A 27,531-nucleotide genomic window follows, 5' to 3' on the forward strand; every position below is an offset into this window, starting at 1 on the left:
GGACCAGTGGGTGAGGAGTCCCAGACACCAGAAAAGGACACCAAGGCCATGATGGGCACAGAAGACGCACCTGGAGACAAAGCCAGCACAGACTCTCAGGACTCACGGCCAAGTGTGTTCCACAGCATCAAGGTACCTCTCGGGGCCCGGCAGCAGCGGGGCTGTCCACACCCGGCAGAGCAAGCACTGCCACCGACTGGCTGTGTGACACCAGCAAGCTGCTGCCTTCCTGAGCTTCCATCCTCATCTGTTGCATGGGGGGGGCTGTGAGGACCAAAGGGATGACCTATGAAAGCATTCAGCTTGATTTTAGGCACATGCAAAATGTGTAGCACGTTTTCTCCTTTCAGAAACCAGAAGGGGGCTGCTCTGTGGCAGCGGGGACAAGTCTCCTTACCTCTTATTTCCTTAGAGGGAAAGAGAAGGGCGCCAGGAAGCCTGAACTTGTGTCAGTACAAGGGAAGCTCTGGCCCCAGCAGGGGCCACCCTCAACATCCAAGCATCCGCTGGCCCCCTCAGGGTGCCTGGCCCTGTGCTAGGCGCTGCCCCTTCCCCCGCCCTGTGATCTTATTTAGTTCTCACAGTAACCCTGTGGGGTAGGGACATTGTCCTCGCTGTACAGGAGGAAATGTGACTCAGAAGAACAAAGTGAATGTTATTAAGCTCTGGCATAAAAACTGTTATTTAATTTTTTGAGACTAGTTTTTCTTCTTGTAGAAATTCTGCCTTTTGTTGTTGTTGTTGTTGTTTGTTTATTAGAAGCAGGAGGAAATGTTTGAGGCGGGGCTGGGTAGAGTGAAGTGAGTAGCTTGGTTGGGGTTTGGTGTGTACAGGGTGCCTCCCAGGGGAGAAAGGGGAGGGAGGTGGAACAGGGAGGTGGTCCAGTCCAGCCCTGGGAGCTCTGAGGGTCAGAGTCTAGGCCTATGAAGACCCTCCTCTCAGGTAGCCCCTGGAGTCTCTGAGAGCACCCAGGACAGCTTTGTTCATCTGTGTGAGAAGCTATGGGTACCCCAATAACTCTCTCTCTCTCTTTCTCTCTCCCTCACTCTCCCCTCTGGTGTGTCTGTCTCCCCTGACTGTTTCCCCATCTCTATTCTTTGCTCCTCTCACGGTCCTACTCTCTCTTTCCACAACTCTGTTTCTGTACCCCACCCCTCTGACTGTCCGCCCCCTGTCCCTCTGCCCCTGCGCCCCCTCCCTCTGGCAGTTCTTCGTCCTGTGCCACAGTGTGCTGCAGCTCGCACAGCTCATGATCTCCGGCTATCTCAAGAGCTCCATTTCAACGGTGGAGAAACGCTTTGGCCTCTCCAGCCAGACCTCGGGGCTGCTGGCTGCCTTCAATGAGGTACTGGCCCTGCCCTCCACAGGGGTGGACATGAGGCAGGCTTGCACCCCACTAACCCTCATCCTCCTCCCTCGGTCCCCCCACATAAACCCTTCCCCTCCCAGTGCCTGCAGGCAACCCCATCACAGCTGACTCCCAAAATCTCCTTAGCCCATTCCTTCTGTGTTGTCCTGACTAATGAAGGGCCAAACCACCATGTTAGGACAAGGTCTAATGAGAAGACCTCCCCCTCCCTGTACAATTACAGTATTGGCCATCCTGTCCTTGGGGGCACTTTAATGGGGGATGTGGGATATTTTAGAGCTAACCAGTGTCCCCACATCCATCCCCCACCTTTGGTTCCCTTTTCTTTTCAGGCACCTGGCTATTGCTTGTCCCTGGAGGGAATCAGAGGAAGTCCCTTCAACAGTAGGGAGAGAGGGTTACATTAGATCAAAGGCAGGCCTTTGGAACCGTGGGGTGGGTGGGGAGAGAGGGACGGCATGGCAGGAGGTATTGTCCTCAGAGTTGTCCAATGGCCCACAGCCAGAGAGGAGTAGATAAACTGTTCTGGGTGGATTTGGAGATCAGAGTCCAGCTGTGCCCAGCCCTCCCCCACCCCATGTTCAGAGAAGGTCACCACCCAGAGATCATTCTTTCCCACCCCCAGCAGGTTTCTGTGAAATTCTCCCCACCCCCAGGTGATATGTCACATTCCTCCCAACCCAAATTTTGCCTACTACACAGAGTTCCCTGATGTCCCTTAGGCCCCGCCCCCAGATCTCAGGGGTGGGAAGGAAATGTCATTATTGAGTTCTGGGACCTTGGTCAAGTCACCGTCTGTCTCTGGGCCTCAGAGTAAGTCCTCCTACCAATCCTGTGCTGATCCTACACCGCTCCACCAGCAAGGAGCCTGGGGCTCAGGGGGTGAGGACCTTAGCCATGGTCACCAGCCAGTAAGCACTGGCACGGGATGCTCACCCCAGCTTCTGATGGAAGAGCCTGCTTCTTACCTGCAAACTCTTGAGTCCTTTCCAGTGCCCACATCCTAGGACTTTGATTCCAAGGCTCAAAATTCCAGGCCTTAGTCATCTGGCTTTAAACTTTCTTTATTTGTTTCTCTCATACATGACATCCCAGAAACTTGAAACCACTTTCCTCAATGCCCACCCCCTTCTTATTCTAATATGGGACCCAACCCATGTTCCAGAATGAAATTGAACTTCCAATCTTGTCTGCTCTGCCCTCATTTCTGCCCTTCCTAGAAGAACCCACAATTTGATTCGTATTTAGCCAGCTAGTCCACTGTATAGATGGGAACCCTAAGGTTGGCAATAAAGGCAAGGAATAAAGGCAAGGATGGGGTAACCTCTAGCTCTGGGTTCTGTTGCACTTTATTTTATTTTATTTCTGCTCCACTTGAATGGGTCTCCTCGTCTTATTGCAGGTGGGGAACACAGCCCTGATTGTGTTTGTGAGTTACTTTGGCAGCAGGGTACACCGGCCCCGACTCATCGGCTATGGGGCTATCCTTGTGGCCCTGGCGGGCCTGCTCATGACCCTTCCACACTTCATCTCTGAGCCATACCGCTATGACCACACCAGCCTCGGTAAGAGTAGGAAGGAACACGAGGAGCAGCATTGCTGTGCGCCAGGGCCCGTCCCCAGGCCTTCATCATTCAGGACGGGCCTAGCTTCCCAGGACACCTGCTAGTCCTTCTCAGCCCACCCCCACTGCCTCCCTCAGCCCTAACATGGGTGGGTCCCCGTGGGTTTCTGGGGTGTGGGGTGTGGTGTAGTCCTGGGCCAGCCTTGGTGAGGGCCTGCTTGTACGTCACTGCTTTCTATGAGGTGGAGGTGAATTTACCCTACAGCCCCCTTTGGGGCCAGACATCAGTAGATCCTCAGGAAATGTCTGGGAAGAAGCACGGTGTCACCCACCATTTACCATGCACTAGAAGACACTGTTCTAAGCACCTTGCTTGCATTGACGCATTTAATCCTCACAAGAAACCAAGATGCTGATGAAACAAAGAATGAATGAGTGAATGAACAAATTTAAAAATGGAGGAATTTTAGACAGCAATAGTGAAGCCTCTGTTCAACCCAGTGGGGTTTTTGTCAAGGACCTACTTGACAGATGGATACCTGTCCCTTACAGAATGACCCAGGCAGCCTGAGCATTTGCTTCATTCCTTCCTTCTCCCATCTACCTGCTTACCCATCCACCCATCCCCCTATCCACCTGCCACCCACCACTCTTCATGTTTACAACCCTATGAGCAGGTGCTATCATGATCCCATTTTACAAGTGAGGAAACTGAGGCTCAGAGAGGCAGGGACTTCCCCAGGGCACACAGCTGGTGGAGCTCTGATACCCAGCTCGCCTGGCCCTAGAACCTGTGCTCCAAACTACTGAATTATTTGGTTTCTGAATTCCATATTTCTGTAGACTTCCATTCTGGGGGACTCTCTTGAGCAATGAGGAAACAGAGGCCCAGAAGGCTGGACAGTGTCACAGTCTTTAGCCCAGGAAGGCTCGATTGAAGGTCCGGATTTTTGACCTTGGTTCACCCAGTGCCAGGAGCTGAAAAGGGCTGGGCAGACCACAGAGGGAAGGCCACTTCTAGACCCATGTTTGGGCTAATAATAATAGCAGAGGGTCTCCTTAAGTTTGCTCAGCAAATATTGATGAGCCAAGAGGAATAAATGTGTGGTACTAAATTAAGCAATGCCCCTTGACTGAACTTTGCATTTATGTCCTGAGCTGACACTGAGTCCAACCCAGAATGAAAGCCAAGAGCACTAGAGCCCCCCTACAATTCAGCCCCAGCATCCTTCCCCTGCCCAGTCCTGCCTGCGGCCCTGGCCCATGGCCTCACACTCTGGGGCTAGCCGTGCTGAACTTCTTAAGTCCTGAGTTTGCAATGTATTATAACTGTTTCCTAGGATAGTCTTTCCCACTGTCTTTTTCTGGAAAATCTTGTTTGTTGTTCTCAACCCAGTTCAAACTCACTCACCTTTGATGACCCCACTCCACCCAAGAGCACACGCTTTCTGCTCAGAAAGGTGGCATAGGGTGGTTTAAAAGCATGAACTCAAAGCCAGGCTGCCTGGGTTCCAATCCTGACCTGACCCTTGCTAGTTGCTGCCTGAGCATCGGTCCCCTTGGCTGTGAAATAAGAGTAATGAGAGCACCCACCCCCGAGGTTTGGGGGGTAGGTGTCAAATGATTTAAATACACAAGCACGTAGAACACTACCTTGCATCCTGGAAGTGCTGTATAAAAGTCTTAGCTACTGTCATAATTGTTTTTATCACCTGCCAGTGGACATGCTCCAGAACTCCGAAGCTTCGCTGTGTCTGCCCACAACCTTGGCCTCAGCCCCCTCCAATGGCAGCAGCTGTTCAAGCTCCACAGAAGCCAAGCATCTGACTTTGGTGGCGATCATGTTCATGGCACAGACCCTGCTTGGTGTGGGCAGTGTGCCCATCCAGCCCTTCGGCATCTCCTATATCGACGACTTTGCCCACAACAACAACTCACCCCTTTACCTCGGTGAGGAGTGGTCCCGCTCCTGGGGCTCTGAGGGAGGGCCAGGCTCGGGCAGGGGTGCCAGGCTCGGGCAGGGGGGCCAGGCTCAGGTGGGAGGAACAAAGGCCTCAGTGAGGGGCAGGCAGGGTGGCTGGCCTCTCTCCTGTGTGACCAATCAAGGCCCAGAAAGTTTTCTGCTCTCAACCTGGGGAGACAGGCCTCTTGCCCAGTGGACAGGCAATGACCTGCTGAGGGAAGCTGGGGCCAGAGTGGCCTGACTTCAGTTTTGTGTTGCAGGGATCCTGTTTGCAGTGACAATGATGGGGCCAGCCATGGCCTATGGGCTGGGCGGCCTTATGCTGAGCCTGTATGTGGACATTGACCGAATCCCAGAAGGTAAGCCCCCAAGAGCACACAGCTGTCCCCAGGGGTACATAGATACTAGCTAACTGACCACTGGTCTCATAGGAGACACTGAGCCAGGAGGTCCAGGTTCAAATTCTACAATCCCACTGGCCTTGGACATGCCTCTTAACCTCTCTTTTTTCCCCATCTTTGAGGTAATCTTTACCCTGTCTACCTCCCAAAGGCACAAGCAGAATCCAGGGGGACTATGGAGATAAGCTGTAAAGCAGTATCAGATGAAGAGCTGTGGTTGTCATCATTGTTGTTATTATGGTTTCACCTTGTTCTATGCCTGAGTCCTCCAGGCTCCCAGCCCCAGGCTCAGACAGGGGCCCGTATTCTCTTAGCCTTAGGGAGCTCCAAGGTGAAACAGAGGACATGGGCATGCCGGAGACAACCTTCAGAGCAGGACTCAGTTCCCATGGGACTCTCTCTGGTGGGAATTTATTGGGTGACCTCTAAGGACCGTTTTAGTTGTGACCACCTCAGAGTTCGGGAGCCTGTGCTGAAGGCACCATTTGGGGAACAGTGGTCTCTGATCCAGTAGTGGTCGGAGTGGGCCAAGGAATGGAATATCGAAGCTTGGTATGCAGGCAGCCAAGAGGGAGGAGTCTGGGGAGTCCTGGCATTCTGGCACCCTGCGGGGAGTGAGAGAAGACTCCTTTTAGAATGGGTCACGGTGGCATCTCAGCTGCCTGCTTGTCACACCAGGCAGCTCTGAGCCCCCAGCTATGCCTTCTGCTGCTCAGAAGTCCTATCCCTCACCTGAAGGTTCTCCAGAAAGCCCTAGAAACCTCAGGTGATACAGGTACGAATAGGTGGACATATAGATTCTGTTTCTTGTTCTCCAGGTTTGTTCACCAGTGCCTCCAGCCAGGACAGGTCTGGGCAACTCTGAACAAGAGTCACTAGGGACAGCCCCACACCACCTCCACCTCCCTTTCTTCTTGAAAGCTGGCCCTAGGAGTCAAGTGTAACTCCTCTCTCCCTTGGAGTCAGGCTTCCCTGATCTCCAAGACACACCCCAGCTCAGGGCAAAAGGGTGCGTTCTCTGGCTCTGTTGGCATCATCCTACTCATCTGGCACCTCCACAGGCACCCTCCTGTGAACCTAGTCCTCCTTTCTCTCTGGGGGCTTTCATGGGTGGGCGGACTGTGTCCACTGAAGGCACAGACTGGTATGTGAGAAGTAGAGGAGTTGGGGAAGATGTGAGTGTGAGCTCTTCTCAGCCTGGTGCAGAAGTAGGGGGAACAATAAGTGGAGGAGGGAATCTGTACTGAAGCCAACTCCCTCCCCAGCTTAGAGGTACATTGGTTGGGTGACAACTGTGTACTCTGGCCTCTGCCCTGGAGGAGCTCAGGGTCAACCTATGGGGCTGGTGTCATCACACATCCACATTATTATAAAGTGTTTGCAGATACTGTGGCAATCAAAAGGGGAGATACCCAAGAAGCCTTGGGGTCAAGAGGTTTGCTGGGGAATGGGGGCACTCCAGACAGGAGATACACCTGGAATAATCTGGTTCTAATTACTTCTGTTGGGAGATCAAAATCACCTGGGGGACTTGTTAAAGGTACAGATCCTTGGTCACCTTCCCACGCACTCCATGGTAGTTCTAAGTTCGTCTTGGGTAAACCGGGTATTTTTGATAAGCCCCTCTGGTGATTTTAATCACCCTGCAGGTCTGAGAACCACAAGAGTAGTCCTAACCATCAGCTTAATAATAATAATCACAATAGTGAGAGTAAAATGAAAGCAAAACAAACACCTATATAGAACATACTGTGTGCCAGCACTATTCTAAGTGCTTTTTACATGGATTCATTTCTATGATTCTCACAACCCTCTGATACAGGCACTACTAATATCTGAATTTTACAGAGGAAGAAACTGAGGCAGAAAGAGGTTAAGTAACTTGCCCAAAGTTATGTTAGTAATGGAATTCAGACCCAGTATTTCATTTCCAAAGTCTATGACCTTGATCACGACACACATTGCCTTAGTAGTTGAAAAAGCTGAGGCCCACAGATAGTCAGGGACTTGCCCAAGGTCATGCAGGACATAAATGGCAGAGCCAGGATTATAACCCAGACCTCCTGCCTCCCCACCCAGACTAACTTATGTCTCAGAGGTCAGTCCCAGGGTGGTGGCCAAAAAGTGACCAATCATCCTGAACCTAACATCAGTATGGCCTTTTCTTCCAGGTGGCATCAACCTGACCCCAAAGGACCCCCGATGGGTGGGTGCCTGGTGGTTGGGCTTCCTCATCTCTGCTGGCATGGTGGCCCTGGCTGCCACCCCCTACTTCTTCTTCCCCAGAGAGATGGCCAAGGAGAAACATGAGCTTCACTTCCGACGAAGGGTCTTGGCAGTTGTCAGCAAAGTAAGCTCCCTTTATGTCCTTTATGTCCCCACCAACTTGTCCTCCTTTGTAACATTAAACGTCATCCCTCCGGGCACTGCATTGCACAGCTTATGAAGCCATTCCTGGCAGGCTCCATCACATCCCCCCAACAGCCCTGCTCAGTGGTGTTTCCTGCCCCTCCCACAGCTGAGGAGATCAAGGGCCAGAGACGGAAGTGACCTGCCCAGGATCACAAAGCCAGTAAGGGCTGCGCTGGGCTCAGATCCCAAGCTTGTCTGATCCCACGGCCCTAGTTCTCACCACTACACTGCTGCTTCTCTGCTTGTCACTTGAAGTTTTCTTTGTGAATCTGAACATGCTATAGTGATGTTGAGAACTGGGAGGAGTTTGTGTGGGTCTGCGAAGACTGCTCCCAATGGGAGGGATTTGAGCTGGATTTTAAAGGATGTGTGAAAGCAGGGGAAGAGAGGGAGGGGCATTCCTGGTGTGGAAACAGCCTGGGCAAAGGAGTTGGCAGTAGAAATGGCAAATTTAGAGACAGAGAGGGGACAAATGTGTATTTAGTGTCTCCCCTGTACCAGGCATCAGGCTGGACCCTGGAACTCAGTACATGGTCTCTATCCTTAAAACAGGCACAGCCTAGTCAGGACAAAGACTCACTGAGAAGTCAAACCAGGGCGACCGGTGAGGTGCTGCAGGTGCATCTCACTGCATCCCTCTGCTTGGCTTGTGGGGGTTGGTCTTTCTTCAGGGGAGGACACTGAGACCAAGCAGGTGCAGGGACATGTTCAACGTCACAGCGGGTAAGAGAGGGCAGGACTGTGTGAGTCGCTGGGCAGGAAAGATGGTTCTGGGTCCCAAGTATGGGAGTGTAAAGAAACAGCACTCCTGTGGCTTCTTCTTTACTCTGACACAACACTTCTGTGCCCCGGTTTTTTGTGACATCTGCTGGGTATCCTATAATTTAACTCCATTCCGACACTAACTACCTGGAGACAGCATCATATCCCACAGGTTAAGGCTCAGCCCCTACTTTAGCGGCCAGTCGCAAAGAGTAGGTCCCAGGTTATGCACAACTTCTGTGCAACTTGGCTGCAACTCGGAGGTTCCCACAATGCCGTCCTTGGATTCAATGACTTGCTAGAATAGCTCACAGAACTCAGGGAATGCTTACCTATGTTTACCAGTTTATCCCATAACAAAGGATATGATAAAGGATACAGATGAACAGCCAGGTGAAGAGATACCTAGGTGAAGTCTGGGAGGGTCCCAAGTGCAGGAACCTCACTCATCACCAGGTGGATATGTTCCCTGACCTGACCTGGAAGCTCCCAAGCCCCATATTATTGGGAGGCTTCATCATGTAGGCATGACCTCCATTTTCAGCCACTGTCTTCTCTCTGAAGTATGAAAGTTTCAAGCTTCTAATCATAATTTGTTCTTTCTGGTGACAAGCCCTGATCCAAGAGCCCACCAAAATCTCCTGTTTAAAACAAAAGATACTCCTATCACTCAGGAAATTCCAAATATCTTAAGAGCTCTGAATCAGGAACCAGGGTCAAAGACTAACTGTTAGAACAAAAAATCCTAGCATGTCTGTTTACAAGAGTTCTAGGCCCTCTCTGTCAGGGACTGGGGCAGAGACCTGCATATGTATAATCTATAATCTATAACATATAATAGACAATATATAATTATTTCACAGGAAAGTCATGCTGAGAAATCACAAGTATAGATTAAGTTAGTTGTTGCTAATTAGTTCTAGTTTCCAAGGGACATTTATAAAAATCATGTTGAATATTTTGCAGCAAGACTAATTCTATCTAATGTGACAGGTTGGTACATTTAAATGTTTGCTGTAATATACGATATAGTCTCCTTCTTAGAGCAAGAAAGTTTGAGCTTTGGAGCAAGGGCTGAAAATATCTCTGCCTAGAAAAGCTGGGACTTGAGCCCAAGTCTGACTGACCCCAGACCAAGCTGCTTTAGGAGCCTCACCACCTCCTCCTCCTGCTGGAGCACAGGGTGTGTATGCGGGGACCAAAGAAAAATGATGTTGGAACAGCCCGGAGGGGCTGGATCAGGAAAAGCCTTACCTATCAGCTTTAACAGCAGTGGGTGGCCTGGAGGGAGGGTAAGCAGGGGGTCCTATGGTTCTGTCACCACATGCTAGGCAGAGACCGACTGCAATAGACAGGGGAGTGTGCAGAGAGCAGCTGGAGACAGGGAGACTGAGGTGGCAGCATCACATTGGGCCAGGGAGGGATCAGTGCATGGGCAGTGAGGTGGGACATGGGAACAAGCTCAGGAGCCACCCAGAACGGGGACTGCACAGGCCTGGGGGCTGCTGTGCTGTGGGACGTCCCAGAGACAGTGAACGGCAGGGCTGAGGCAAGGTCAGAGTCAGGGCGAGGCAGGCGCTGGAGAGGAACCAGTTTCAGGGAAAGAAGAAAACTTGGAACCACAGATGGTGCTTCCCGGTTCTGCCTAGCTCAGGCCAAAATTTTGAAAGAGTTAGAATTCCTAGAACTTGCGGAAGAGTTCTTAGAAGTGGGTGGTGGTCATGGCAGAAAAGGAGAGCCTGGGTGGCAGTTTAGGGATAATCTCCATGTTGAGTCCTAAATTTGACAGAAAGAACAGGCACTTGAGCCTTGAGATGGAATAGGTGGAACAGATTTGTCTGTGCTGAGCTCAGTCACATATCAGTCATGTGAACTTGAGCAAGTCAGTTCCCTATTCTGGCGTGTGAGATGCTGAGGTTAGATTCCCTGAGCGTATTCTGAACGCCTTGGATTCTGAGACTGCGCGATTCCTTGGTTAAAGCTGCTGTGATGTAGAGATTCAGATTTTAAGAGCTGTGTCCCTGTGATGCCTGAAACCCTGGTTCCCGGGCCATGAAGTTTCCTGTCTGTCTGCATTCATTCTGTCAGCACACTGGGGCTGGGGGATAGTAAGGGAGGGGGGTGAGAGATTCTTAAAAAAGAACCAAAGGCTGAGAACGTGATGATCTTCCAGCATCCCTCCTGCAATACATATTGATGTAGGAAGAATTGTTCCCCTGCCTCCTGAGGCTGCCTTGACTGTGTCTGCAGGCCCAGCCCACTCAGGCCACTGATGGAGAAGTGGATGGACCAGTAGGAAGGGCCCAATTAGGTGGAATCGGCTGTCAGAAAGTCCAGGTCTCCAGACATGAGATGTGTTATCTTCTGCAGGTAGTGGGACCAGGCAAGGGGACAAAGTGAAGAAGGGACCACTTCTGAAATCCCTTTGAACATTCCCTCTCAGGCTCAGGGGTCCCCTAAATGCCCTCCTAGAAGTAAATGCAATTTCTAATGGTAGCCAGGAGATGGTGGTATGTAATACAAGGATTGTGTGACCCTCAGGGTCCCTGTCCATACAATGGGCAGAAGACTGGACAAGGTCTTCCAGGTTCAGTGATGTCTTCTCTGAGCAGTTCCCTGTCTCTAGAGTATTTTCACAATTGGGACAGAGGGATACAGCCCACAGCCCCGGCCCCAAAGAGCTCTCAGGTAGTGAAGGAAGGCCAGGGGCAGACAACAAAGCTGGACTGAGTGACAGCTCAGGTTCTCTGCCTAGGGAAGAGGAACATGAACAGGTTCCACAGAGAACTATGAGATGAGGGATGGGGGAGGCCACACAGAGCATGGGAGGGGACAGGAGCTCTGCTTTTCTGCTTTTGGCTTTGTCCGTGTGTGTGTTACCTCAGAGCTCTGGCGGCCAGCCAGATCTCTTTCTAGGAGTGAACCATGACAGATCTTACCTCTCCCTAGGCCTCAGTCTCCCTATTTATAATCAGCCAGTCTCTAAGGTCCTGTCAAACCCCAGGACTCCTGGCAGATGGCTCTGCAGAACCTGTGGAGTAAAGATGGTCTCTTAGGGGCTCCCTAGGGGGTTGTCTGGCCCCATCTGTCCTTGCAATGGAAGGGCCTCATTCAGCCAGCAACTCTCCTGTGCCCCGCACCCTTAGGTTTTTCTGAGCACCTGCCTTCGGGGCTGGGACATGGGCTGGGAAGGGCTTCCTCTACTGAGATACCCTGCGCCTACCCAGCCTCTAAGCACCGCTGTTATTCTGGAGTATCTCCTAGAATCTGGGATTCTATAATTATATGGTTTTATTTTATTTTTTAAAAAGTGTTATTTATTTATTTATTAAAGAGAGAGGGGAAGGGAGATAGAGAGGGAAAGAAACATCGATGTGAGAGAGAGAGAAAGAGAGAGACATCAATCAGTTGTCTCTCTCACGTGCTCCAACCGGGGACTGAACCTGCAACCCAGGCATGTGCCCTGACTGGGAATCATTCTGTAGGATGACACTCTAACCAACTAACTCACACCAGGCAGGTTTTAAAGTTCTGTGTTTCTAGTAGTTGGAGATCCAAGTACTTGTGTTTTATTATTCTAAGATTCTATGACTCAAGTGATGTGTGATTTCCAAAATTCACACTTCTAAGTGACTAGAATTTTGGCCAAAGAGTCTATGAAACCCATTGTCCCCCAGTCATTAACCTCGATGTGCTTCTTTGGGAGAATGGTCAAGGATGGGAACAGGAATGGGCAGTGGCAATGGCCCTTAAAACCCAAGACTTATGATGGGTCTACTGAGGTCTGCAGAGCCAGGAGGCCCCTGTTCCCCTGGGACTTTGCCCTCTCTCCGCAGGTCTTGTGAGGTCTGCGGTGACTTGGGTCTTCCTTGTGCCCAGTATCACTCCCTCCAGACTCCTTTCCACTGGCCTGAGAGCCCTCTGGGTCCTTCTTCATGGCTGGCCTTTCAGGCCTTGTGACTCCACTTTCACCCCATCTCAACTTTCTAAGGTAAAAGGTCTTGTGTGATCTATCATTTAGTTCAACCCCCTCCATCTTACAGATGAAAGGTTTCAGGCCCAGAGAGGGTCAAAGCTGTGCCCAGAGCTGGGCCAGCACCACCTCCCCTGTACCAGTGCATACAAGGCCAGGTCTTGGCCTCAAAGGGCTAAGGAGAGGCTCCCCCTCCCCAGCCTGGTGCATATCAGAGCTTCCTGGGGGCCTGTAGGGCCCTTTGAAGTGATACGCTCGCTCGCCACAGAGCCCCAAGTGAGTTTTCAAACTTCTTCCCACAGTACCCCAAGCATGTCACCACAGGGAGACTGAGTAGAGGTGGCTCCCAACAAAGCTATGGGCCTTCTATCTCCCTAGACACATGCGCACACACACGTACATACTTCAGTCAGACAAGTTCTACTTTTATGTATCTTTATTCCAGTCTTTCGAGTGAGATTTCAATTAGAAAAAGGGTTCTGTTACTAAAAACCAGTTTTAAAAACAAGTATCTAGTTCAATACGCCCATTTGACAGAGGAGACTGAGGCTAAAGAAAAGAGGTGACTGGTAGCTGATCTGGCCTATGAGGCACCATGGGAGAGCCTCCTCATTGTCTGCGGCCCCCGCAGCGGCAGGGAGGGAGACCAGCTGCAGCGGGAGTGGGACACACGGTGTCTGTACCACACTGGCCCAGGTGTGAATCCTGGCTCTACCACTTACTAACTCTGATATCTGTAAAATGGGTACAGTCATAAAATCTGCATCTTGAGTTTTTTGTAAGAATGAAATGAGGCAAATTGGTGAGGTAGGCGGTTTAATGTCTGACACTCAGGTTCAATAACCAGGAGGGCTTGTTCTTAGCATCTTTCTCTGATCAGGCCAACTCCTAAGAGAAAAAATAGAGGAATAATTACCTTTCTTTTCCCTAATTTTCTTTTTATGTGCTTTTCTATATCTTCCATGAAAGGCTTCAGGCAGCTTACACCAAACATATGCACGGTACTACGAGTGGAAATTAGGCTAACATACATTGCTTACTCCATACCAGGCACTGCTCTAAGCCCTTTATGTGGCCTCTCACTTAATCTTTGCAACCCACCTATAAAGTAGGTTTAGTTACTATGTCCATTTTATACCTGAAGAACGGGGTTACAGGGTGGGGGAGGTGTTAAATAACCTGATCACATGGCTAGTGAATGCTGAAGCTGGGATTCAGACCACGAAGAGCATTGCCAGAGCTGTGCCAACCCACTCAGTCAAGACCAAGAAGCAGGAAAATAGAAATAAAAGCAAATGTTAATCAGAATGAAAGAGAGAAACATCGAGGTGTGGATCATAAAGATACCTTCAGTTGACATCACTGAACCTCTTATTTGGTTTTGAGCCAGGATCATGTCGCGTTCCTCACAGAAGTTCACATCCCCAGGCCCCCTGCCTCCCTCTGGTAAGAGACAGGAAGTCTAATGGATAACCCCATCCTTGTGGCTGCTTTCCATGACCACAGGTCATGGAAGCTGAGGACTGACAAAGGGGTCCCACGTCACTTGCCTAGGTCAGCCCTGGCTCCTCGGGGCTGGGGACACAGCTCCAGGTCAGAGCCTTCTAGGAATCCGCTTTCTCTGAGGGTAGCTCTTGGATCCCTTGGTGGCCTGACAAACAATGGGGCCTTCCCTGTTGCAGACAGTGGGGCCTTCCATGTGCCAGACCACTGAGTGACCCGTGTCCTGCAGGCCTGCAACAGTCAGCACATCTCCCCAAGAGGGGAAATTCTAACCAACTCCCTCAGCCCAGCCTGCTGACCTGGGAAAACCACAGCCAGATGGGTTGTACTCCAAGCCCTGCTCTGAGCAAAGGCACATTTCCTGTTTCTGGAGCCCACTATTAGTCAGGAGTCCTCAAAACAGATCAGGAGAGAGGGGCGGAAATTGTGGAGAGCCAGACACAGGAGCTAGGGATGGCCAATGCTCCTGGTACCCGTGGGATAAAGCCCAAGTCCTAGTTTGGCCCTCCAAACCGCTCAGCGCCTGCCCCAGCTCCTGCCCCAGACTCTAGGCTGTAGTCGGGTGGGTTTACCTACTATCTACTGCACACTTTCGCTGTACTTTTGTTACTGGTGGTGTTGGTGGCAAAACGACCTTGGTTCTTGAGGTTGGCAAAGAAAGAATTCAGAGCCAAGAACTCAAATTACAAGGGAAGGTTTACTTAGAAAGTTTCCCCAGGAAACCGAGGAAAGCTCCCGGGACTAGCAAGGGCCACCCCCTCCACACCGCGCCTCTCCTTCCTACCTGACCCCAAACGGAAGTCTCCGGCCTTGGGGCTGCGCGTCTCACAGTCCCCAAGGACAGGCAGTGGCTGGACGGGCTGCGTGGCCCGCGCTGCGCCCGGGTGTCGGCGGGGATGAAGTCCACAAAGGGGCCCTTGAGCGGGCATCTCTCAGGCTTCGCCGTGGTGACCGACATGCCCCTTGTGCAGAGGTAATAGAAGTGAGCCAGCCAGACTTAGTAGGTTCAGGAAACAAGTTACAGGAGCCAAAGAAGGGCCTTTGGAGTTTAGGAGAGAGAAAGGTAAAGGTAATGTGACTGGTGGGAAGAAGAGGGGAAAGGGAAAGGCAGGGGTGTGCTCCCCAGATGGAGAGTGCTCTCGGGGGGGCTTTGTCTTGAGGGTTTTAAAGGCTGGGAGTTTAGGGGAGGATCAGCAGAATAGAATAGTCCAAAACAAGATGTCCCCAAATGAGACGCATTCACCTGACTTCATCCATCCTTGGCTGTGGTTGGCACAAATGGCCCTGCATAGAGTGATTTAAGCTATTTACCTTCTGGTTGGGGAGGAGAAGTATAAACCATTCACTCCTAAGTGTTCTTGCTGAGGCAAGATAGGGTTTTGCAATTTACTAGATGGCTGTAAACAGCTTGGCCACTTAACTCTCTGTCCCAGTGTTCGTGTTCCACATGTCCCAGCTTACTGGCCTGTCTCAGTGTGCCCTGCTTCAAATAACCTCTTCTTTCCTGTCTGCCCAAATCTCAAACCTCACTTCCCCCCAGATGCCTCCCTGAACCCCCAGTCCCTGAAAGTCTGTCCCTCCCTTTCCATCTCCAATCCCATGTTCTTTTCCACAGCATGAGATAAGGGTGAAATGGAGCTACTAGAGGACCTGGGTTCAAGAGCCTATTCTGCCAAGTACTCCTTGGGTGACACGTGCCCTGTTGGGCCTCAGTTTCTCCTTCTGTGAAAGAGTGTAGCAATAACCCCTGCACCAGGCTCTCGTGGGAATAATTGACATAGCGGAAGTGAAAGTGTAGTGTTGAACATGTCGGGCTGGTTGTACATGCTGCCGCAGATGACACTGGTTTTTTCTTCTTTTCTTTTTGTTTACTGTTTGCTTGAGGACAAAGAGCCTCAGGGCAGAACTCATAAAGGGTAAGTCCCCCCTTGCGTGGGAAGAAAGGCTGGGGAGTTATCGGTCTATCCCAGCCCTTCCTACTTTCATTCCGGGGGCAGCACCTCCCTCCTAGCACCCCTCTCCCTCAGGAATCCAGGACCCTGCCAGCAGGCTGGGATGACCCTCCCACCATGCTCCTTCGTGGCTCGGCTGGGACGAAGACAGGACAAGGAGATTCTTATTCTCCTTTAGCAGCATGTCCAAAAGAAATAGTGTGTGGGCCACGTGTTACTTCTAAATGTTCTAGTAGCCATATTCAAAATGAAGACATTAATTTTAATAATATGTTTTATTTAACCCACTATATCTAAAATATTCTCATTTTAGTATATCATAAGTATTTTAAAAATTAATGTCAAATAAAAAACTTCTAAACCTACAGAGAATTTTTACATGTTTATTTGAGCCAAACTGATGGCAATGCTGAGAAGCAAGATCTCAAATGCTCTGGAGAATGAGAGTTTTGCAGTTTCTTTTATACATTCGGAATTAAGGAGGGAAGTAAGGAAGATTACATGAAAGTGGGAGAAAGAAAGGCAAGGATTTGATTACAGGATAGTTAACAAGATTATGTGCTCCCTTAAAGATGGTTACACTTCCCAGGGGTCTGAAAAAAAAAAAAAATGCTTTTCAAAGTTATGTTAACCTAGATGAACAGAAACAATGGACAAGACTTGCTTAAGGCAAAGATAATTTTACTAAGAAGTTATAGGCCTGGCGTGTAACTACCTACCATGACCTGCCCAGTCAGCAATTTATGATCTGATTGCCCTAAAAGGTTACTTTGTTGGACTTGTCAGATGTTTTAGAGAGCCCCTTTTTGTCCACCTTAATAATGAGATATTATCCTTTTTTTTTTTTTTATTCTAAGTCTGCGACATTCGATGTGTATTTTATACTTACTGGCACATCCCATTTGGGACTAGCCATATTTCCAGTGCTCAGTGGCCACGTGTGGCTGCTGGCTGCTGGCTCTTGGCTCCTGAAAAATAAACCCACAGAACTTCACCAGGAGAAATAACACAGAATGGTGGGATTTCAGAGCCCTTCCCATCACACCACAAAGGTGCCTCCTAATTCTGCCAGTCCTGCAGCAGGGCCGCTGACTCATAGGGCTTAGCTGAGCAAACATGCATTTCCTACTCAGGCAGGGGTGAGCTCAGATCTTAGTCCTGCCACTTTCTAGTTGTGTGATGTCACCTAGCCTCACAGTTTGTCTGCTTGTGTGTGGAGTGTTTACGTCTTCTTCCTTTGCAAGCCCCAGGGAGGATGGAGCAGGAGCATGCGTGCAGAGCCGGTGGCCTGACGTGCCTGGACTCTCCCTTTTGTGAGGCCCCTGGGGCGCTCTGTGTGACCCTCTGCCCCTCTCTGAACCAGCAGCAGTCTAAGAGCTTGCTTACAGCACAATAGTATCTCCTGTTGATGTTTTCGTTTTCCTTCCAAGAACCTGGCATTGGCTGCACCCACTGCCCGCTGGAGCCAGCTCTTCCACTCCTTCGTTCCATAGATATTTATCAGATATCTGCTTATTTTTCTCCAGGCCCTGGCCTAGGCACCAGAGTTTTGACAGAGAACAAGGTAAACATGGTCCCTGCTCTTGCAGATCTCAGACACCAACAGAGGAGAGACAATGAACAGGTGTGAGACTCAGACTCAAGTGTGTGTAACACAGACAGATCTTCATTTTCTCTGAAAATCAACTTAACTTCCCCTGTGAATGCCCATCCTGCCAGGCCTTTCTCAGGGCTCTTCCCCCAGGGTGAAGCAAAGGTCCTGAGGTCTTACAGGATGCCCAGGCACCAGGGAGGACCCACACCCACGCAGAAGGCATCAGCATAAATTCACCCTGGCCCATGTGGTCCCCCTCAGCCTACTTGGAGCATGGGAGTTCAGTGTAGCTGAGGACAGGGGAGCCCAGCCTTCCTAGGTCAGCCTGTAACCTGCTCCTCAGAGGGGAACTGCTCCCTTGAGCAGTCTCAGAGGCTACGTGGCTCTCTGCTGCTCATGGAACCCACAGACTGCTTGATCCCATCCTCTGCACTACTCCCCCATTCTCAGAGGCCTCCCACTCTCCTTCCACCAACCCCCAGCAGCTGGCATAATTTTTCAATGAACTCAAGGTTTGGGAACAAATGCAGAGAAGGAAAATCTGGCACCTGAGGAATTCTTTCCATCTTGCCACAAATCTCCCCTCAAAAAAGGAAACCCAGAATGCTTGCTACCTGCTGAAATAAAAACAGGAGAAAGGGAAAAGCCCCTACAGGGAAAAACACACAGGAATTGAAGTTTCAGTGAATTTCCCCACTGGGCGAGGCCAGCCTTGAGCCAACCAGCACCAGGGAGCCAGGTGGAAGAAGGTTAGAACAGTGTACCCCTGGGGTGGGGGTGGGCATGAGGTTCTGAAATGTGGGAAAGTCCAGTATTTGCCTCCAGTGGCTCCCTTAAAGATAAAAATGGAGAGAAAGGGAAGAGAATGAGTTAGACAAACCAGAGTGTGAGGCCTATAAGGACAGAGGCTCCGTGGGAGGAGAAGAGTCAACATAAGAAACACCTAAACTTGTAAAGAATTTTTATAAGATTTATTTGAGCCAATCTGATAACAACTGCTGGGAAGCAAGATCTCAAATGCTCTGGAGAGTAACAGTTCTGTAGTTTTTAAAATACATTTGGAATTAGGGAGCAGTGCAAGGAAGATTACATGGAGGTGGGAGAAGGCAAGAAACAGAATAGTTAAGATGACGTGTTCTCTCGAGGATGTCTCTGAGGTGCCTAGAAAAGGGTTATTCTGGCATTTCAGAGATGTGTTAACCTAGATGCATAAGGACAATGGACAGGGCTTTACTCAAAAAGTTAAAGGTCTGGGCATGACTACCCACGAGACCGGTCCAGTTAGGAATTTATGATCAGATCACCCAGTGAGGTTACTTCCCATCACTGGATTTGTCAGTTTTGTTACACAACCCCTTTTTTGCCCCCAAGAGGCAGAATCAGAGGATGCTCAGATTAGTTTTCCAACTCAACCTGCCCTCCCCCATGACCAGGGAGAAGCCAGCCTCTGCTTGCAAGCTCTTAGTTATAGGGAACTCCCTCCCTCCCAGGGCAGCCTCATCCAGAGCACATCAGGCTTTAGTCTTCCTCCATGAAACTTATTGCTTCTAATTCTGATCTTAGGCTGCACAGAAAAATCAGACCCACTCAATCATTTATATTTGAATGACCCTGTGCCAGTGGCAATTCTCCAAGATTCAGCTTCCTCACCTAAAAAATGTGCACAAAAATATCTGTGTGAAAATGTTGTATTAGAACAAGGCAGGTAGAATAGCTAGCACTCAGTGACCTTGGTTCCCCCCACCTTCCCTCAGCATGAACCAGCCAAGTGCATTGAGGTTCTGGAGTCAAACTGAGTTCAAATCATAGCCAGACCACTTACAAGTCATGTGACCAAGCAACTTACTTTATTTCTCTGTGTCTCAGTTTTCTCCCCTAAAAACAGAGATTCTAATAGTATCAGAAGACTGTGATTGTGCCCCCAAAGTCTTTTCCTTCCCAAGATAAAAGACATCTCCTTCAAGAATTGCATATAGGCCATCCTTACGCAGACACAGACAGAGGTCACCTTCCAGTGTGTCCATAAGCTCCTGCATAGTGTGGTGATAGCGCTGAACAATCCTCTCTGAGTGTGGCCTGACTCACCCAAAGGAGGAGAGGGGCTACTGCCTCTTGCCTCCGAGGACCCAGTTCTCTTCTTCTCGTAGCAAATAACAGAACAGATAAGCCTGTAGGCTCAAACCATCCCAACCTCTAAGAAGGCATAGCTCATTGGAGGTTCTTGCATATGATGACTTTCCAAGTGATGATAGCCTTGAGGGACATAGTAACTGAAGATAGCAGTGTGGCGTTAACATCGGATAGAGGTTGGTGATGCTGATGATGGTTAAGACAGTGGCGGGGATAATGATAATGTTAGAGGTGATGATAATGATATTGGTGATTCTTGTAGTCATGATTTCATTAGTGATTCTGAAGTGTTAGGTGACAGTGACAATGATGACTATGCTGGTAATGGGTGACTATGACAGGGACAACAATAATAGTAAGGGCAATATTGGTCACTTACTTATAATATTGGTGATGTGAACAAGGTGATATTGAAGGTGATTGGAATAATGATAATGATGGTAGTTATGGTGGTAATTTTCATGGTTATGTTGGTGATTATTATGATGTTAATGGTGGTGATGACAAAATTGAACCACTGGAATTTCATCCATTCTTTCGAAACCACTTGTCACAAGCGATGTTTTCCAAAAACTTACCATAGAGGATGACTAAACTACTAGGAGCACAATTGCATGTAACAAGCATGCAGGTAACTGCAGATGAATGAATGTTCAAGTTCTTAGCTGTGGTGTTTAAAAATTCTTCATTGCCTCAGAAGTGTGCCATGTGACATTTTGGAAGGAAAACAAAGAATTGGGGAAGAAGACATGAACTGAAGCAAAGGATGAAAATTAATATTTTATTTAACATTGATCACCTTGCAATAAATTATGTAGAAAATACATGTTTGAATACTTTTAATTGCTGGGCAATAAACTCTGTTTTCTTAAAAAATAATAACCCACTTGTTAAGTGCCTTTAGGCCAAGGACAAAAGAAGCACTGCTGGCCCCTAATTGCTCCTGAGGAGGTGACAGGCCCCCACCCTCTCTCCAGAGTTCCGTTCCCCAGCTCACAAGCATGTCTGAGCAGAACGTTTCATCCGACTCGCTGCCCTTGGTTGTGTCTTCCCAGGATGAAGACTCCTGCTCTGAGCAGAGCCCCGAGGAGTCCCCAAAGAAGCAGGATGGACCAGCCCAGATTGCAACCGACCTGAGCGTGATTCAGTTCATCAAAGGTAGGTGAGCTTAGGCTAGTCTATGGGGAAGCAGAGGTAGAGGGGCATTTGAGACTACAGGATCCAGTCCATCCCAGCCTTGGTTGATTCATTTTCCATACTATAGGTCCTCATGAGCATCATAGACTCCTTGTGAGTCTTTGCTCATATGATCCCCTCTGCCTGGAACACCATTTCTTATTGCTCTCGATCAAAATCTTCCCTGTTGCTCTGGCCAGGTGGCTCAGTTGGTTGGAGCATTGTCTCATACACAAAAAGATGCAGGTTTTATTCCTGGTCAGGGCACATTCCTAGGTTGTGGGTTGGATCCCCAGTCCAGGCGAATATGGAAGGGAAACAACAGATGTTTCTCTTTCACGTTGATGTTTCTCTCTCTCTCTCCACCCTCCCCCCACTTCCTCTCTCTAAAATCAATAAACGTATCCTCAGGTGAGGATAAAAAAACCTTCCTTGTCCCTCTAGGTCAAAATCAAGTGCCACTTCTCTCCTTTGCCTACCTAGCCTGGCTCTCCCTCCTCTCAGCTCTCTGAACCCTTAGGCCTTCTAGATCAGCTCAGGTCTGTGCTGCGTACTTGTCCAGGCCTTCCCCCAAGCAGGGAGCTCCTGAAGGCCAGGGCCATCTGTGACCCCTCTGCCTGCTACCACTGAGCCTGCAAGCAGGTGGCTCTCGGTAAATATTTATTAAATTCCTAGATTGTGGTATGTGTAGAGGAAGCTCTGGGCTAAAGTGCAGAAACCTGAACTTTTGACCTGGGTGATTGCTCCTCTCTGGGTTTTGGTTTCCCTTCTGTGCACTCAGGGCAGACTCAATAATCAAAGACCCATGTCACCCTGATCCCAAGACTATGAACTTGGCTGATCAGCAACCAGTGTCCATGTTGTAACCAAGCCATCCTTTCCAAAGATTCTGACCCCATGACCATTGATTGCCTGCTGTGAGCCAGACTCTTGTATAGGCCTGGAGAGCAAGTCAGAGACCTGGATTAGAGGCCCACCCCCAATACTGACCAGTGTACAGCCTTACAAGTTTCTTTCCTCCCCTAACCTGAGTTTCCTCACTTGAAAAATCGAGTCTATAATCCTTGCTCTCCCTCTCTCAAGGACTATTGCAAAAAATCAAATGGGATGATGAATGGAAAGCCCTTTGTATATTATTTTAAAAACTGTACTTCTATAAGGTATAATTATTATTTCAATTATCACTCCTGCCCTACTGTTATTATCCTGACTGTGCCCTGGGACAGTCAGTTCAACTGCCTGTGGTTTAAGAGGGTGATAACCGCAGGGTTTGCTTCATGTCTTCACTGAGGACTTTTGCAACAGGAAGTTAACTAAGCCTAATTCTTGGGAAGTGTTTCCTAAAATATGATGTTGAGATACCAGTAATCTAGCTCCCAGTTCTCCAGCATCCACAAGGAAAGAGGGGCGGGCCCTCCATATTGCTAAGCCTAGAGGAAGGGGCTTAGACTCCTTGACCTCAGGTCACCCTCCACTGCTGGAGGGTACTGGCTGGGGCTCTATGGAAGAGCTTATTAATCATTGCTTTGGCTCCTGCCCAGAGGAAAGCTGGAGCCAGTCACTGAAACTGAATCCTGGAGTGGGTGTCCTGGGCCAGATGGTCTCTGGTAGTTTCAATTTCTACATGAGCCTAGAGAACACAGAGGCAGGGCAGGCAGGGCTGACCACAAACCCTGTGGCTAGTCAGCCAACCTGGCTGCCGGGCTTTCTGCTGAGCTCCAGAGGGACCAGTCTGATCCTGAGGTTTGGCCTTGACCACCTGGAACCATGGTCCTTCAGCTGGAAGAGCCCTAAACTCTTGGGGGAAGACAGTCCCTGAACTAAGGAAGGCCCCCGTCTTATAGGAGAGACAGTCCTTGAGGTGGGAGAGGCCCTGATTTAAGGGAGAGACAAGGGTCTATGCTGCAGGATGGTCCCTGTCCAATGGAAGGTACACAGCTCCTGAATGGAGGGAGAACCTGCCTTGTCTAGTGCAGACCTGGCCTCTGTGCTGGAGGAGGCCCGTCTGATGGGGGAGATGTTGTCCTTGAGTTAAGGGAAGTCCTGACAGGTAGAAGAAACATAGTCCCTAACCTGAAGGGGGAACTTGTTCTATCTGAGGGGGGTACCTGGCTTCTGAGCTGTGGGAGGCCCTGTCTGATAGGGGACACATAGTCCCTGAGTTGAAAGAGGCTCTGGCTTGTCTGGTAGGGGAGACGTTGTGCTAAGCTAAGGAAAGGCCCTGTCTAATGGCGAAGACACGTTTCTAAGCTAGAGATGGACCCTGCAGTTTCCCTTTAGGTATCTCTATCTAAGTGAAAGGCACTTTCTGTCTGTCCTAGGGACAGGCTACAGGTGCTGCACCTAGAGAATGGGTACAAATTGCACTGCAGCGATTAGCACAGGAGAATAGGATGGAAACAATTAATAGATGCAGTTAGGTGGCCAGAGGCCCAGGAATATGGGGTGGGGGTACGGGGGGGGGGGATGGCCCTTATATTAGGAGTCAGGAAACCCCTGGCAACTTCTGACCTTGCCCCAGCCTCTCCAGATGAACTGGGGTGAGTCCCTGTCACCTGTACAATGAGGGCACCTGTACAGCTTGGGACAGGCCCAGGCCAGTCTTGGACAGGGCAGCTCATGGGGGAGGGAGGGAGACTGGAGCAGCTACCTGGGGTGAAGGCCTGGTGTCACCTCCCTGCTTCAAAGCCTTCCTGAATGCACTCTGCATGTGACAAGGGAAGAGGGACAGGAGGCAGGCCTGGGACATGAAGGAGGGGGAATTCCCCAGCCCCAGCTCCCACCTACTCTGCCTGGACTTGTTTGTCCCAAGAAAACAGCTCCCAGCCCCACCCAGGAGCTAAGGAATCAGCTGATGTGGCTATGGGCTTTGCTCTGAGGACAGGCATAAATCTCGCCAGACAGAGCCTCGGCCCTGCTGTTGCGGGGACAGAAGGGGACTCAGCCCAGAGAGGCCCCACGGCCATCTTTCCCTAGCAGCCCAGCCCGGCATGTAGCTGGTTCCTCCGATTCCTCTTCTTAGAAAGGCCTTTCCTCCTCTCTCCCACACACCTTAGGTGTAACTTGCATCTCACGTCCTTCTCTCTTGTTGCTGGAGAGAGTCACACATGTCAGAACAAAAGCATTCTTGGCTGTCACCTTGGCTGCCCCTGCTGATGAAGGCCCTGAAGCCCAGAGCCTGGGACTTACCCAGTGTTAAGTGCCCTTCAGTTCAACAGATATGCAATGAGGAAACCTGACTCAGGCACCGGTTTAGGAGCCAGGAAGAGACTGGGGAGGCCATCACTTCTATTCTTGTCTCCATGTGCTTGCCCCTGCTGTGCCCTGTTTAGGAATTCCTTTCCCTTCCCACTCAGTCTCTCCAGGTCTTCCCATCCCTCAGACCCCACCTCTGTCCTACCTCCAGAAAGCGGCCCAGCAGCCAGCCTTCTCAGGTTTTGCCTGATCTCGAGGTCTTCGACTCTGCCCCAATATTTTGATATTTGATCATATATTAGTCTGTGTGTCCATTCATTCATTCCCTTATTCGTTCCATAAATCTTTGTTGAGTGCTTACTGTGCTCCAGGCTCTGGAAATCCAGCAAGTAACCCAACAGACAAACATCCCTGCTCTAGGTGAAGCTTGCATTGTGGTTGGGTGACCAAAAAATGGCTGAATGAGTAAAATGTGTAGCATGTTAGGTAATGTGCTATGGAACAACACAAACTAAGGATGGGAGGTCAGGGGAGGGGATGTTGCCCCGTGTTGGGAATACAGAATGGAAGACAGAGACCTGGGTTCTTGGAAAGGGCTATACCAAGACAGGATGGAAAAGGCTGAGTGAAAAAAAAAGAAGAGATGAATAAGTAGAACAGAAGACATGAAATGAGATAGGATGGCATGAATCAAATAGAACCCAGTAGGACGGTATGGAATACAAGTATAGGAATAGAATTTTGAACAGAATTGAATGGACAGAAACACAATTGAATAAAATGCAATCTAACTTGATGGAATAGAATGAAACAGAATTTCAAAAAGAAAATAGAATGAAATGGACAGGAGTCAGATGCGATAGGATAGAATTGAATGTAACAGAATTATATGGAATGAGCTGGGATGGAAGGAATGGAACAGAAGTAAGTGACATGGCTGCCCACTGACCTGGTCCCCATTCACCCCAACAGTCTTCCCCAGGGTGCTGCTGCGAACGCTGCGCCACCCCATCTTCCTGCTGGTGGTCCTGTCCCAGGTGTGCACATCATCCATGGCAGCGGGCGCAGCCACCTTCATGCCCAAGTTCTTGGAGCGCCAGTTTTCCATCACAGCATCCTATGCCAACATACTCATTGGCTGCCTCACCTTCCCCTCAGCCATCGTGGGCCTCATAGTGGGGGGCATCCTGGTCAAGCGCCTCCACCTGGGCCCCATGCACTGCAGTGTCCTTTGCCTGCTGGGGGCGCTGTCCGGCCTACTTCTCGGCCTGCCCCTCTTCTTCATGGGCTGCCCTACACACCCGATTGCAGGCATCATCCAGCAGCCTGGGTGAGTATGTTCGAGAGCATGTGAGCAAAAGCATGAAAGAGGGTGAGACAGAAGGGGGTGGCCCATACAAGGCCAGGTCATCGAGGTACCTCAAATCTCACCTGCCCCACAGCCCTCTCTCCTCCCCTCCCCATTTTGAACTGTGGGACTTGTCTCTCCAGTGAAGCTGTCAGGCAGCATGGGAAGGGGCGGGGATGGAAGGGACTTCGTGGGCAGAACAGCTCAGGCTTGGGGAGGGATGGAGGCCTCAGCCAGGGCAAAGCCACTTGTGGACATGGCATCTCCAGAATGAGCAGGCCCTGTGTGCCAGTGGAGGTGGGGCGCATCACAGGAGCCGGGCCCAGCTCAGCCTAAGGCAGGTTTTGCTCCCAGGCAGAGGAAAGGCCTGCCCAGGAGGGTGCAGGCTCTCTATCCCTGGGGGCCAAGCAGGCACTGGGAGGCCCTTACCAGGGACACTGCAGAGAGGACTTGTGCTCTGGGAAGGGTTTGGCCTGCAGACCTGGGAGATCCTTGGTTCGCAGAGCCTGGGAGCTAAATTCTGTTGTTCCCTAGCCCTAAAATTTCAGAATTATTTTTCCACCTATGTGGGGCAGCACCGGCCTCCACCCCTAGGAGGAAAGCCTCTGAGGCCTGCCTACCTCCCTCCCCTCTCCCACACTTCCCGCCCCCACACATACCTTCTCCTCTTGGAAGCATCTTGGAGAGGATGTGGGAAGTTACGCTGAGGCCTCTTCTCCAGCATGACTTCATTGTTCCTGGGAACTGGTCCAGGCTTAGGCCGGCCCAGCACTCAGCTAGAATTCCTCATCTTTCTGTGTTCCTGCCTCTCCCTGGGCATCTCAGGTGCCTTCTCACCTGGGGCTCCTTCCGTGTGATGGGTGGGGTGGGGGCTCAGCTCAGGTTCCAGAAGTGCTCAGTCCTGGCGCTCTCTGTGCCAGGTCCCGCCTCACGGACCTCTCCCTATCTCCTTTCCGCCTTCCCTCCCTCCCTCCTTCCTCTCCCTCTACTTTTCCCAGACGGTGAGGCATCTCTGCTGTCCAGGGTGGGGCCTTCTGTGTGCAGAGCCCTGTTCTAGGCAGAGCAGGAGGGCTTCAGCCAGCCTTTAGGTCTCAGGATGAAGCCAGGGCCTTAAACAGATTTCTGGAATAAAAAGTAAACGGCTATGTTACCACAGTTTTTTAAAAAGTCAGCCTATGTACCATGTGCCCCATTTCTCTTTTCCTCTCCCTCTCATCTTGACTCTGACGTCTCATTTCACCTGTGTTCGCATCTGTTTTCTTGCCATTTACTCACTGAACTTTGGGTTATAATTCATTGAAGAAGTTTTTCAGGACCAACTGAACAAATTGAGCAGGATTTCTCGTATTCCGGCCCAACTAGTAATATCGATGGCTGCCGAGGGCAGAGGTCTCCTCTCGCCCAGTGACCCACCCAGCTCTCTCGTATTCCTCATGGGACCCTCACGGGATCTCTGAGATGGGTCCTGCCATCATCCCATTTCACCGATGAGGAGATGAAGTCACGCACCCAGGGTTGCCTGGAGCCAGGGCTCTCCCCACCGGAGCAAGGGACCCAGGAAGAGCCCCAGCTCTCCAGCTCTCACCCGCTCAGCCTCCCAGCTGCCGGCAGGGGGCGCTCTGAGAAGAGCCTCGCCCTGGGCGGAGGTCCGTGGTGCCGCCTCCAGATGGGCCCTCGGCTCAGACAGCCCATCCTGTTCCCCTCCTGTGGGAGACAGTGTCAGACACACTGCCTGGCAGGGGGAAAGGAGGAGACGACTGTGCTGGCCCGTGGTCTTCCTCCGGCTCCAGATAAAGACCCCACCTCAGGGAGGGAGCAGGGCTCACCTTTGTTCCACTTCCCCAACCCCCAACTCTGGCTACAGGTCGTTTCAACCTTTATCCCAGCTACCTCCCCAGCCCCTGCTAGTTCTCCTCTCCAAGGAACAGAGATTTCACTAAGCTGGCCGGGCCTGCCCCTCTGCCTTGGCCTCTGCCCACACCTGCCCCAAGCCCACAGCCCCTCCAGCTGCCCTCCCTGGCCTCCTCCTCTGTGGCTGGGCCATTGGCTCCTTGGTAGATTTTCTCCCTTCAAGCTGTGATGCCAGATGACACTCTGAGTCCCAGAGGCACCTTCCCCTGGGGTTCAGCCTCTCTTCTGATCTCCTCCTCATCTTGCCCTGGCTGACAAGAGTGGGGGCTTTCTTGGGG

At 50.5% G+C, this 27,531-nt stretch overlaps 1 protein-coding gene across 1 annotated transcript in view; it reads left to right on the top strand.

Moving 5' to 3' along the window:
• SLCO2B1 (solute carrier organic anion transporter family member 2B1) overlaps window positions 1-27,531 on the top strand; it is a 50,275-nt gene that overhangs the window by 13,552 nt on the left and 9,192 nt on the right. The window contains exons 2-9 of the mRNA XM_090265473.1: window positions 2-132; window positions 1,208-1,345; window positions 2,772-2,934; window positions 4,653-4,883; window positions 5,157-5,255; window positions 7,469-7,647; window positions 20,679-20,781; window positions 24,967-25,324. Of these exons, the coding sequence (XP_090121599.1) occupies window positions 2-132; window positions 1,208-1,345; window positions 2,772-2,934; window positions 4,653-4,883; window positions 5,157-5,255; window positions 7,469-7,647; window positions 20,679-20,781; window positions 24,967-25,324 (1,402 nt within the window). The remainder of the gene's footprint in view (window position 1; window positions 133-1,207; window positions 1,346-2,771; window positions 2,935-4,652; window positions 4,884-5,156; window positions 5,256-7,468; window positions 7,648-20,678; window positions 20,782-24,966; window positions 25,325-27,531) is intronic.

Source organism: Furipterus horrens, unplaced genomic scaffold (genome assembly GCF_987537825.1).
Source record: "Furipterus horrens unplaced genomic scaffold, mFurHor1.1.pri manual_scaffold_2, whole genome shotgun sequence".
Lineage (NCBI taxonomy): Eukaryota > Metazoa > Chordata > Mammalia > Chiroptera > Furipteridae > Furipterus > Furipterus horrens.